Source organism: Ranitomeya variabilis, chromosome 6 (assembly GCF_051348905.1).
Source record: "Ranitomeya variabilis isolate aRanVar5 chromosome 6, aRanVar5.hap1, whole genome shotgun sequence".
In the NCBI taxonomy this organism is placed as follows: domain Eukaryota; kingdom Metazoa; phylum Chordata; class Amphibia; order Anura; family Dendrobatidae; genus Ranitomeya; species Ranitomeya variabilis.
This window is the reverse complement of record NC_135237.1, coordinates 424357126-424370869: the sequence shown is the minus strand read 5'-3', so window position 1 is coordinate 424370869 and position 13744 is coordinate 424357126. Positions and strand designations below refer to the sequence as shown.

Genomic DNA, 13744 nt, shown 5'->3' with positions numbered 1-13744 from the left:
ACCTTCTATAGTCTATGGGGCTATTCGCAAGTCCGTTTTTTTTTTTTTGCTTACCATGTGACTGCAAAAAATCACAGATAGAAGTCTTTTTTTATCTCCCATACAAGTCTATGGGTCAAAGAAAATGACGTACAACACATGGATGACATCAGTGTGCCGTCCATGATTAACATTGGATTGTATAGGAGAAGCTTTGTCATTTATTTATATTCATACGTGAAAATCACTGATGGTAAAAACTGACACACGGATCAAACACTGAAGAAAATCGGATCCAAAACACCGATACCGTTTTTTTGCATACATGTTGCCTCGATATTTGAAGATCTCACTGATTGGTGATAAATTCTTTAGGTGTAGGCAAGTGCTGTACTCCGTTATCTAAAGGAGTCCCCCAGACTCTGAATGATGCTGCAGTGTGCATCGCCGATTCATACTAATGGGGGACATGGGACCTCCGTTCTTATGATAGGGGGATTCATAGCATCACCAGTTGATTATGAGAAGACCACTTTATGCAGTTTCATTTGTACATTCCTTTTAGGGGTGGGCGGTTATGACCAAACACATTTTGTGGTGCAGAAGTTGGCAGCTGCTCCATAACTGATAATGAATACATAATAGCCAGGAATCAGAGTTGCCGCTGCTCTCCATGGATATTCTGCATGCTGAGGACTAAGCTTGGTAAATGTCCACATGAATCATTCCTTAGCTGTGTGATGCAGAAGAAGATGACATGTCCAACTGTATAGGGAATAATACCAGCTTCTAATAAGTATAAAGGCAATTTCCTATGCAAGTACAAAAAATGCCCCCATTATTTGTGCAGCATGGAACAGAGTTCTGGATAAACCTAAATGTATAAAACTGCCCGGAAACGCTAAACGTGATGCCACAGTTTATAAGGAATCTGTCAGCAAGTTTTTTGCTGTGTAATCTGAGAGCAGCATAATTTAGAAAGCAAACTTGGAGATGAAAGTGGATGTAAAACTGCCGAGAAATCAGTATACAATAGGAGACCAGACGCAGTATGGATGCGGTTTTTTGTCAACGCGTTTCTAGGTAATCATACCTCTTCATCGGGACAAACCATTGTGGTTTCCAATGAAGAGCTAGTATTATCTCGAAACACGTTGACAAATAAAACGCATCCACACCGCATCAGGTCTCCCCTTGTATATTGGATTCTCGTCAGTTTTACATCCACTTTCATCTCCAAGTTTGCTTACTATCTGTTTGGTGGATCTGCAGCAGCCGTCTTTGCTTACAAGCAAACAAAGGGGTTGTGAGCAAATCCTATTTTCCTCTTTCTTTTGTAATCCTGACAAAACAATATTCCGCTTATTGCCATTCCAGATTTTATCTACACCCCTGCATGATTTAGATCCAGAGACCCTGATTCCTGGGATACATCACTTGCTTATCAGCTTACTGTTGTTTCATTTCAATCAGTGTTTTATCAGCAGCAGATTATCATTTCAAGACCAAGTGTCTGGTGCCAGGCAGTCCAGCTAATCTAAGCAACCCCACCCCCACCACTGATTGGCAGCTTGCTGACAATGTACAGTGGACACAGGAAGCTGCCAATGAGTGATGTGGGTGGGGTTATACACAGTTCCGCATTCATAGCACTGCTACATCTACAGCAGAGAAAAAAAAGATTTTGTCAAAACTACATCAAGCAGTCCAGTAAGTGATACATCACTGAGATCAGGCTCTCTGCCCCTACATCATGCTGCTCTCAGATTAAATATTATTATTACTAAGAAATTATCTAAGTATAGCATTGAAACGTATATAGGTTACAGTATAAATAAGACTGTGCACACATCATTTTTGACAGGTGCAAAAACTCAGTTTTTCACGTGGAAACAGTTTCAAGAAGCACTCAATTTTGGAGAGTTATCAATCAGAGGAATTTTTCTCCAAAGTGTTTTTTCAGACTTTTGGATACATTTTTTAGGTTCTTTACAACCTACTTATTTTACACTTCAAAGCAGGAACATGTACTTTTTTTCCAGAGGTATTTTCAAAACCTCTTTAGGCAAAAAATCACTACAAATAACTGCTGATATGAGTGTTAGGGCTTATACTCACTTGCGCGAGACTCGGATGAGTCTCGCACGGCAATACGCAGCGCTGCTGCCGCCACTCAGATCGGAGCGTGCGGCCGCATAGGAATACATGCAGCCGCACGCTCCGCTCCTCTTAAGCTGTTGGAACCTGAAGTTTCTGGTCATCATTCAGGACAGATGCATTAAAGGGAAACTGACAGCTGATACATGCTGCCTGAATCACGAGCAGCATGTATCAGGCACTGGCTACATGATCTCTGCCAGGTGTGAATGACTCTAAATTGCTAACATACTTTATAAGCCACCGGGGACCAAACTGCATGGATGACTAGTTGGACAGGCGGGTTACAGGCAGCTGCTCCCTGCCTGCTCCCTTTGAGTGACAGTTCTCTCCTTGCATGCATGTATAGGGAGAGGACTGTCACTCTAGGACAGCGGGATGGGAATAGTCGCTGGGAACCCACCTGTCCAACCACCGCCTGTCCAACCAGTCTACTATGCAGCTTTTAGAGTGTATTTTTCTCTGGAACGCTGCAGTGTTTCAGTGTTACACATAAGTAGCTGAACTCATACAGCCAGTTCCTTATACATACTGCAATGGATCAGGTAGCATGTATCTGCTGTCAGGTTTGTTAATACTGCCAGTGCTGCCAGCCAAGATGTTGTACCCAGGCACTGTGCTACCACTGTATTACCACTGGCATTATCATTTTCCATCTTGGCACCAGTGTGGTGCCGCAATTCTCATTCCATAGTACAAGTACCATATGAGCCACGGTGCAGTGGTTTCAGGGCAGTCTCCCAGCGTAAGAAGCTTTATCACAAAAGGTGAAGGTGGCACAACCGCATTATACTGCAAAGCTCCATCATTTCCTCCCAAAATGTGACTAGACAGCCAGGTAAAGAGAATGACTCTCTGGCCTGTAAAGGAAGAACCGAGGAAGCGGCTGCTTTTTAATTATGTTCATATGACTACATGTATTTGCGTGTTTGTATGGGTGTGTATACATGTGTCCTCTCAATTTTACCTAATAAAAATCATCATTAGGACTTACTCACATATAATTAAGATCTCACAGTTTTTGAAAAGCCAGAATAAAAATCATAAAAAACCTGGTGATAACAGGAAATCACAATGCTTTACCAAATTACCAGGCATCCCAGTGTTAGTCTAACAGCTATGGAGTCGGTAAGCCAAACCTCCGACTCCTCAATTTACCTGACTCCTGACTTCCGACCCCACAGCACTGGTCACTACTGAGCATGTGCATAAAGTGCAGCACAGATTCATCTAAACTAAATACCGAGATCCTCAGATCAGGAACAGAACAGACACTTATAGGACATTTCATAACTTTACCGAATTATTATGTAAAAATTAACAGCACATCCTGTACTGAACTACTGCACCTAATGTATTATACACTGCTCAAAAAAATAAAGGGAACACTTAAACAACAGGATATAACTCCAAATAAATCAATCTTCTGTGAAATCAAACTGTCCACTTAGGAAGCAACACTGTTTGACAATCAATTTCACATGCTGTTGTGCAAATGGAATAGACAACAGATGGAAATTATTGGCAATTATCAAGACACACTCAATAAAGGAGTTGTTCTGCAGGTGGGGACCACTGACCATATCTCAGTACCAATGCTTTCTGGCTGATGTTTTGGTCACTTTTGAATGTTGGTTGTGCTTTCACACTCGTGATAGCATGAGACAGACTCTACAATCCACACAAGTGGCTCAGGTAGTGCAGCTCATCCAGGATGGCACATCAATGCGAGCTGTGGCAAGAAGGTTTGCTGTGTCTGTCAGCGTAGTGTCCAGAGGCTGGAGGCGCCACCAGGAGACAGGCCAGTACACCAGGAGATGTGGAGGGGGCCGTAGGAGGGCAACAACCCAACAGCAGGATCGCTACCTCAGCCTTTGTGCAAGGAGGAACATGAGGAGCACTGCCAGAGCGCTGCAAAATGACCTCCAGCAAGCCACAAATGTGCATGTGTCTGCACAAACAGTTAGAAACCGACTCCATGAGGATGGTCGGAGTGCCCGACATCCACAGATGGGGGTTGTGCTCACAGCCCAACACCGTGCAGGACGCTTGGCATTTGCCACAGAACAGCAGGATTGGCAAATTCGCCACTGGTACAATGTGCTCTTCACAGATGAAAGCAGGTTCACACTGAGCATATGTGACAGACGTGACAGAGTCTGGAGACGCCGTGGAGAGCGATCTGCCTACAACATCCTTCAGCATGACCGGTTTGGCAGTGGGTCAGTAATGGTGTGGGGTTGCATCTCTTTGGAGGGCTGCACAGCCCTCCATGTGGTCGCCAGAGGTAGCCTGACTGCCATTAGGTAACGAGATGAGGAGATGAGATCCTCAGACCCCTTCTGAGACCATATGTTGGTGTGGTTGGCCCTGGGTTCATCCTAATGTAGGACAATGCCAGACCTCATGTGGCTGGAGTGTGTCAGCAGTTCCTGCAAGATGAAGGCATTGAAGCTATAGACTGGCCCACCTGTTCCCCAGACCTGAATCCGATTGAACACATCTGGGACATCATGTTTCGCGCCATCCACCTACAGACTGTTGCACCACAGACTTTCCAGGAGTTGGCGGATGCTTTAGTCCAGGTCTGGGAGGAGATCCCTCAGGAGACCATCCGCCGCCTCATCAGGAGCATGCCCAGGCATTGTAGGGAGATCATATAGGCACGTGGAGGCATTACACACACAACAGAACATAATTTCCTTGTCTTTAGGCATTTCCACTGAAGTTGGACCAGCCTGTACTTTGATTTTCCACTTTGATTTTGAGTATCATTCCAAATCCAGACCTCCATGGGATATTAATTTTGATTTACATTGATCATTTTTATGTTTTATTGTTCTCAACACATTCCACTATGTAATGAATAAAGATTTGCAACTGAAATACTTAATTCAGTGATATCTAGGATGTGGTATTTTAGTGTTCCCTTTATTTTTTTGAGCAGTTTTTTTTTTAATCAGAGTTGGTCAATTTTATACCAACTCTGACTCCACCAAAATAGACTCCGACCCATCAGGCCTAGTTAGATTTTTACTGATCGTTTATGACAACTTTTGTGGATTAATTAACTGTATTGTGTGTGACTGCTTCAAGTGTGATAATTGCCATTAATTGTACAGGGGTGAGTGGCATGAATTGTATTGGTGGCACCGTGTCCAGAATGAATTATACCTGAGTGAGCGATGGCATTAATTTCTCTGAGAATGAGTGATGCCAATATTTGTACTGTACGAAGATGGTGCATAGGCAGTTGCATTAATTTTACTGCATATCACCAAAAAGAAGAGCATTGTCAACTCAACACTTAAAGATTTATGACTGTTCAGTGTGTTCCCGACGGTGCATGGATTGCTGGGCCAGTTCCCATGTGAATACAATAGATTTGGAGATGAAGCTGAAAGTGCTGTAATCCATCACTGATGTAAGAGTAAACATCACAGCTAATTTCTTCGTCTTAAAAAAAGATACACAGAACAATAACCGTGGAATACATTTTCCTATGTGTTTGTAACCCATTACGGGTTCTTAAACATTGCAATGTAATTGCCGTATATGTAGGTATCCGCACAAAAAGTAATAACGTCACAAACACAGGTGATATGGCAACACTCTAACTACTTGAGTTCGATGCAACAAATAATGCAAGTAAATGCTGTTAGGTAGATAGAAAAAGAGAAGTATGAAAAAGAACATTAAAAAACGGATATTATATAACTATTGGAATTGATCCCTGTAGGGATATGTGTATTCAGTATAAGTATCCAATCCAGTATAGAACTGCTTTTTCGAGTCACCCCCTATATTGCCTCTTTTAGCATTCTCCATACCAATCACTTTTAACCCCTTAACGACCGCCGATACGCCTTTTAACAGCGGCAGTTAAGGGTACTTAAACCACAGCGCCGTTAATTAATTATAAATTAATTTACCGACCCCCGGGTTGTGATCGCCGGTAATTAACCGTTTACCGGCGGTCGCAAAAACCCCCCCAAAAACGCGATTTCACATTTAATTTCTCTGTCCTCCGATGTGATAGCACATCAGAGGACAGAGAAATGGGGTCCCCGATTGCCCCCCGATACCTGTCTCCCCGTTGCTCCTCATGGCTCTCGATGGGCGCCGCCATCTTGTTCCGGCCAAAAAATGGCGGGCGCATGCGCAGTGCGCCCGCCGGCCGGCACCCGGAAGATCTTTGGAGTTTCGGCTGCCGGGGGTAGCCGAGACCCCAAAGAACATGATCGGGGTCGGTTTTCACCGACCTCTGTTTTGCGATCGCCGGTAATTAACTGTTTACCGGCAACCGCAAAAAAAAAAAAAGTGTTGTGTAATTCTTCCTCTGATGTGATTGCACATCAGAGGACAGAGAAATAGGGGGATTCAGGGACGCTGTTATACTTACCGGTGTCCCTGGGTCCTCCTGTGTCCCCTCCTGGCCGTCGGCTTCTTCCTCCGGTAAGAAAATGGCGGGCGCATGCGCAGTGCACCCACCATGATCTACCGGACAGCAGCTAGAGGAGTTGGGGCTAAATTTAGGGTTGGGGCTAAATTTAGAGTTACGGTTAAGGTTGGGGCTAAATTTAGGGTTAGGGTTGGGGCTAAATTTAGGGTTAGGGTTGGGGCTAAATTTAGGGTTAGGGTTGGGGCTAAAGTTAGGGCTAGGGTTAGGGTTGGGGCTAAAGTTAGGGCTAGGGTGTAATAATTATAGGGGCTAACTCAGGAGTCTCTTTGCGTGGAACAAAACAACTACAGGACACAGTTTTATAAGTGGTAAAGTCTATATTATCAGAGAGAAACTCAAGTCCACAACACTTGGTGTAAATATTAAACGCAGCTTAGCAGTCTATAGGAAACTTCAGAGGAAAATGCAATCAAGCAGAACGTCTATGAAGCACAGTTATTCTTGAGGATACTTGACACGAATAAATCCTTGTCTTAGTCCAAACACAGATAGATAAGCTTATAAGGCAGTTCAAATCATATCTTAGCTCAACCAGGGAGGCCTGGTTAATAGTCTCAGGTTTTTGCAGAGCAGAAACAGCTTACATGTCCAGCAAATGAGATGGAAGTAAACACGAGCAGCAGATGAAGGAGGATTACTGGAAACTGGTGTATGCAGCAGGAACTCGGAGCAGAGTAGCAGGATCACCACACAGGTTCACAGGAGCAGGTATATAGCCAGGGAGTAATCAGAGGTCAGGAGCTGGATGCAAGGCAGAATACTCTAGCAGAGACTGAACGCTGGGGTGGAATTTTATAGCAGGAAGCCACAGTGCACATGAGACCAAAGACGCCATCTTGGAAAAGGGCAGTAATGCACAAAAGGTAAAAAATGTTCAGAGTCCTGACATAGGGTTAGGGTTGGGGCTAAATTTAGGGTTAGGGCTAGCGTTGGGGCTAAAGTTAGGGTTAGGGTTGGGGCTAAAGTTAGGGCTAGGGTTGGGGCTAAAGTTAGGACTAGGGTTGCGGCTAAAGTTAGGGTTAGAGTTGGGATTAGGGTTATGGTTTGGATTAGGGTTGGCAATAGGGTTACGTTTGGGATTAGGGTTAGGTTTGGGATTAGGGTTAAGGTTAGGGTTGGGATTAGGGTTAGAGGTGTATTGAGATTAGGGTTAGATTTGAGGTTAGGGTTGAGATTAGGATTAGGGGTGTGTTGGATTTAAGGTTCTGATTAGGGTTATGGTTGTTTTGGGGTTAGGGTTGTGATTATCGTTAGGGTTGTGATTAGGATTATGGATCAGGTTGGGATTAGGGTTAGGGGTTTGTTGGGGTTAGGGTTGGAGTTAGAATTGGGGGGTTTCCACTGTTTAGGTACATCAGGGGGTCTCTAAACGCCACAGCCAATTTTGCGCTCAAAAAGTCAAATGGTGCTCCCTCCCTTCTGAGCTCTGCCGTGCGCCCACAGTGGTTTACCCCCACATATGGGGCATCAGCGTACTCGGGATAAATTGGACAACAACTTTTGGGGTCCAATTTCTCTTGTTACTCTTGTGAAAATAAAAACTTGGGGGCTAAAAAATTTTTTTGTGGAAAAAAAAATATTTTTTATTTTCACGACTCTGCATTATAAACTTCTGTGAAGCACTTGGGCATTCAAAGTTCTCACCACACATCTAGATAAGTTCCTTGGGGGTCTAGTTTCCAAAACTGGGGTCACTTGTGGGGGGTTTCTACTGTTTAGGTACATCAGGGGCTCTGCAAACGCAACATAACGCCTGCAGACCATTCTATCAAAGTCTGCATTCCAAAACGGCGCTCCTTCCCTTCCGAGCTCTGCCATGCGCCCATACAGTGATCCTCCCCACACATGGGGTATCAGTGTACTCAGGACAAATTGGACAACAACTTTTGGGGTCCAATTTCTCTTGTTACTCTTGTGAAAATAAAAACTTGGGGGCTAAAAAATCTTTTTTGTGGAAAAAAAAAAAAAATTTATTTTCACGACTCTGCATTATAAACGTCTGTGAAGCACTTGGGCATTCAAAGTTCTCACCACACATCTAGATAAGTTCCTTGGGGGGTCTAGTTTCCAAAATGGGGTCACTTGTGGGGGGTTTCTACTGTTTAGGTACATCAGGGGCTCTGCAAACGCAACATAACGCCCGCAGACCATTCTATCATAGTCTGCATTCCAAAACGGCGCTTCTTCCCTTCCAAGCTCTGCCATGCACCCAAACAGTGGTTTACCCCCACATGTGGGGTATCAGCCTCAGCATAAATTGCACAATAAATTTTGGGGTCCAATTTCTCCTGTTACCCTTGTGAAAGTAAAAATTTGGGGGTGAAAAGATCATTTTTGTGGAAAAAATATGATTTTTTTTATTTTCATGGCTCTACATTATAAACTTCTGTGAAGCAGTTGGGGGTTCATAGTGCTCACCACACATCTAGATAAGCTCTTTGGGGGGTCTAGTTTCCAAAATGGGGTCACTTGTGGGGGGTTTCTACTGTTTAGGTACATCAGGACCTCTGCAAATGCAACATGACGCCCGCAGACTATCCCATCAAAGTCTGCATTCCAAGCAGCGCTCCTTCCCTTCCGAGCCCCGATGGGTGCCCAAACAGTACCCCCCACATATGGGGTATTAGCGTACTCAGGACAAACTGGTCAACAGATTTTGGGGTCCAATGTCTCCTGATACTCTTGAGAAAATAAAAAATTGCAGGCTAAAAAATCTTTGAGGGAAAAAAAAGGGATTTTTTATTTTCACGGCTCTACGTTATAAATTTCTGTGAAGCACTTGGGGGTTTAAAGTGCTCACCACACATCTAGATAAGTTCCTTAAGGGGTCTAGTTTCCAAAATGGTGTCACTTGTGGGGGGTTTCTACTGTTTTAGGCACATCAGGGGCTCTCCAAACGCGACATGGTGTCCGATCTCAATTCCAGCCAATTCTGCATTGAAAAAGTCAAACGGCGCTCCTTCTCTTCCAAGCTCTGCAGTGTGCCCAAACAGTGGTTTACCCCCACATATGGGGTATCGGCGTATTTAGGAGAAATTGCACAACAAAATTTATGGTTAAATTTCTGTTTTTACACTTGTGAAAATAAAAAAAAAATGGTTCTGAAGTAAAATGTTTGCAAAAAAAGTTAAATGTTCATTTTTTCCTTCCACATTGTTTCAGTTCCTGTGAAGCACGTAAAGGGTTAATAAACTTCTTGAATGTGGTTTTGAGCACCTTGAGGGGTGCAGTTTTTAGAATGGTGTCACACTTGGTTATTTTCTATCATATAGACCCCTCAAAATGACTTCAAATGTGATGTGGTCCCTAAAAATAAATAGTGTTGTAAAAATTAGAAATTGCTGGTCAACTTTTAACCCTTAGAACTCCCTAACAAAAAAAAATGTGTTTCCAAAATTGTGCTGATGTAAAGTAGACATGTGGGAAATGTTATTTATTAACTATTTTTTGTGACATATCTCTCTGATTTAAGGGCATAAAAATACAAAGTTTGAAAATTGCAAAATTGAAAAAAGTTTCGCCATATTTCCGTTTTTTTCATAAATAATCGCAAGTAATATCGAAGAAATTTTACCACTAACATGAAGTACAATATGTCACGAAAAAACAGTTTCAGAATCAGCAGGATCTGTTAAAGCGTTCCAGAGTTATAACCTCATAAAGTGACAGTGGTCAGAATTGTAAAAATTGGCTCGGTCATTAAGTACCAAATTGGCTCTGTCACTAAGGGGTTAAAGAAGAACTTTCATAAAAGTTTTTATCCTCTAATATATTGTAGTCATGATATTGTATAACACTGTGTACTTACAATTGATATTTTTTCCTTCCTACCGAGTTAATTATTCTCTTTACCATTAGTTCTATGACATCACGTAATTAAAAGCAGACTAGCTGAATCCCTCTAAGCTCTATGTAGAAACAGGAGGTCAATTTTCCCTGTATGAGTCAACATTAGGAAAACAATTGTACCTCATAGCATAGTCCCTGACTGGCTGAAAAGCAGAGCAGCTGGGTCGGGAGTTAAAGAGTGGGATGTCTCATGCTGGGAAAAGAGATTTCCTGTTTCTACATAGAGCAGAGAAAAGAGAAAAAAGAATTAGTTGGGTAGAAAGTTAAAATGAGCAATTGTAAGTACACAATGCTATACAATATGATGATTTAAATATATTAAGAGGATAAAAACTGTGATGGTCGGGCTTCTTTAAAGGGGACACTTTACCTTTATATATTTCTAAAAAAAAGTTTAAAAATGCCTGATATTGAATGTTTAACATGTGTAATATTAGGAACATAATCCGATACAGTGTTTGATACACTGCCGATTTTGCAAGTTTTCCCTCCTACAAAGAATGGAGGTCTGTAATTTTTATCGTAGGTACACCAACCGTGAGACAGAATCTAAACAAAAAATGCAGAAAGTCACATTGTATGATTTTTACATAATTAATTTGCATTTTATTGCATGAAATTAGTATTTGATACAATAGAACAACAGAACTTAATATTTGGCATAGAAACCTTTGTTTGCAATTACAGAGGTGACATTTCCTCTTGTCCACATTTGCACACACTGCAGCAGGGATTTTGGCCCACTCCTCCATACAGATCTTCTCCGGATCTTTCAGGTTTCGGGGCGGTGTAACAAATACTTATTTTCCCCCTGTATGTCACAAGGCCGAAATAAATCTGTTCAGTTCCTCTGGTCACTTTGCTTATTTCTCTGCCCTTTTGGACGTGCTCTGACGTTTCCTTCTGAGATTACTCATAAGCAGCCTTTTGTGGGCTAAAATCTATGTAGTTATCATTACAGCTTCTTAGCAGAAATCTAATTAAAGTGTACATTTTCTATTGTGCCTTACAGCGAGCTTATTAGAACAGCAGATGGAGGACAGATTTCACTGGACTGGTTTAGGAATGATGATAATACACTTTACCCTGATGCTGGCACAAGACCTACAATCCTTTTACTGCCCGGCCTCACAGGAACAAGTCGGGAATCCTATATTCTTCATATGATTAAGCACAGCGAAGCGCTCGGATACAGGTAATGCTCAATAATGCAGAGTGTAAATGCAGACTGCAACCTAATAACCTGGTAGATGAACTAGACGACCACTGTCGATCTGATGAGACTGGGGCTCTTATCTTACACATGGCAGCCATTATGTTTGCTGCTTTCCAAGGAACCAAATAAAATATTCTTCACTATTTCTTCCTAAATCCCTTAACATTCTGAGGTCTAACTAACCAAGATAGAACAGAAGAGAGGCCGACATATAGAAGATTGCTTATGTCTCAATGAACTATAGTAATCTACCTCTATTCCCAGCTAAAGAACTGTCCTAAAAAGTCTTGCAGCCAGGCTATGCTTCTCTGCACCAATTATCTGGTGTTTCAATTAAGAAATTGCACAAACCATCTTGTGTCAGCATCTTGTTTTGGCACTAATTAGCCGCATGAACCTACAAACGATGTCTGGTCAATGTGCATCAATGTTTTTAAAGTGATCATCTACACAAACATGCTCATTGGTCTCAAAATCATATATCAAGAGACTTAGGGCTAATGAGACAAGCGAACATGAATGTTTTTACACATGGACCAGAAATCACAGTGTGCACCACTCTGATCAGAAACGGCAATTCAACTCATTGGGTACACACAGAAAATGGATGCCATGTGGACACCATCCATAAAGCACCCAATTTTAACAGATCTATTGTAATTATTAAGATATGATACTGTACTTGGCCTTATCATTTTTTAATTGTTGATATAAAACAAATTTGTGACACATGGCATCTTGACCCAGCCATAGGCTTAGTGTTATGAGACTGATATTCACGGTACGAGTCCAGATCGGCTGCGGGTCTCTTCACCTTATCACCTTTCATCACTGTTTTGTGCACCTAATGCCATTGTTCATACTAGAATATGGTATCATCAGCATTTTCTGCTTTGTTTAGTTCAACGTCATTAGAAAAATAAACCTTTTTATTTACATTTATGTCTGAATTTGTTCCCATACCCGAAATTCACCAAAGTTTTGTTTCTGTCCACATTTACCGTGTATAGAGTATATTAAAAGAGGTTCCTTTACTAGGTAAAACAGGGAATATAATTTGGCACAATAAACATTTCTCCCACGCAGCAGATGGTGCAGTGATGCTTTCAACTTTGCATTTCTTCTGGCGCCATCACAAGATTAAGCACTGAATCATGGCAGTAAAATAATGCTCAGTCATCCCAGTTACTTTCCAAGTGGAGGACATGCTTCTAAAATCCCCTTGCCAGAGTGTTTTTCACAATACGTTATTTGATGAAATATTCTGCAATCTCTTTAATTACCAGTAACAGAGTTTATAAAATCTCACAAATACGTCTAGAACACCTGGTGCTTCTGTTAAGTGATCAGACAAATGCATTTGAATAGAACCTGAGTTTATCTTCTGCTGTCTGAGCTCCATCTATAAAGACTAAAACTAATTACTAAGTGTAATTCAATTAAATGAAAAAATATATTCCCTAAAATTTAGTGGGTTATATTGTACACTCACCGGCCACTTTATTAGGTACACCATGCTAGTAACGGGTTGGACCCCCTTTTGCCTTCAGAACTGCCTCAATTCTTCGTGGCATAGATTCAACAAGGTGCTGGAAGCATTCCTCAGAGATTTTGGTCCATATTGACATGATGGCATCACACAGTTGCCGCAGATTTGTCGGCTGCACATCCCAAAGATGCTCCATACAAGGCAGGATGGATCCATGCTTTCATGTTGTTTACGCCAAATTCTGACCCTACCATCCGAATGTCGCAGCAGAAATCGAGACTCATCAGACCAAGCAACGTTTTTCCAATCTTCTACTGTCCAATTTCGATGAGCTTGTACAAATTGTAGCCTCAGTTTCCTGTTCTTAGCTGAAAGGAGTGGTACCCGGTGTGGTCTTCTGCTGCTGTAGCCCATCTGCCTCAAAGTTCGACGCACTGTGCGTTCAGAGATGCTCTTAGGCCTACCTTGGTTGTAACGGGTGGCGATTTGAGTCACTGTTGCCTTTCTATCAGCTCGAACCAGTCTGCCCATTCTCCTCTGACCTCTGGCATCAACAAGGCATTTCCGCCCACAGAACTGCCGCTCACTGGAT

The 13744-nt window shown here is 42.2% G+C and overlaps 1 protein-coding gene across 4 annotated transcripts in view; it reads left to right on the top strand.

The window, feature by feature from the left end:
* The window catches only part of ABHD3 (abhydrolase domain containing 3, phospholipase), a 104933-nt gene that overhangs the window by 56345 nt on the left and 34844 nt on the right, over positions 1 to 13744 (top strand). For all 4 annotated transcript variants that reach the window (XR_013217012.1, XR_013217013.1, XM_077270338.1 and 1 more), the window contains one exon: positions 11460 to 11642. Coding sequence is in view for 2 of the 4 variants with exons in the window: in XM_077270338.1 (XP_077126453.1) it covers positions 11460 to 11642 (183 nt within the window). In the remaining 2 variants the exon portion in view is untranslated. The remainder of the gene's footprint in view (positions 1 to 11459; positions 11643 to 13744) is intronic.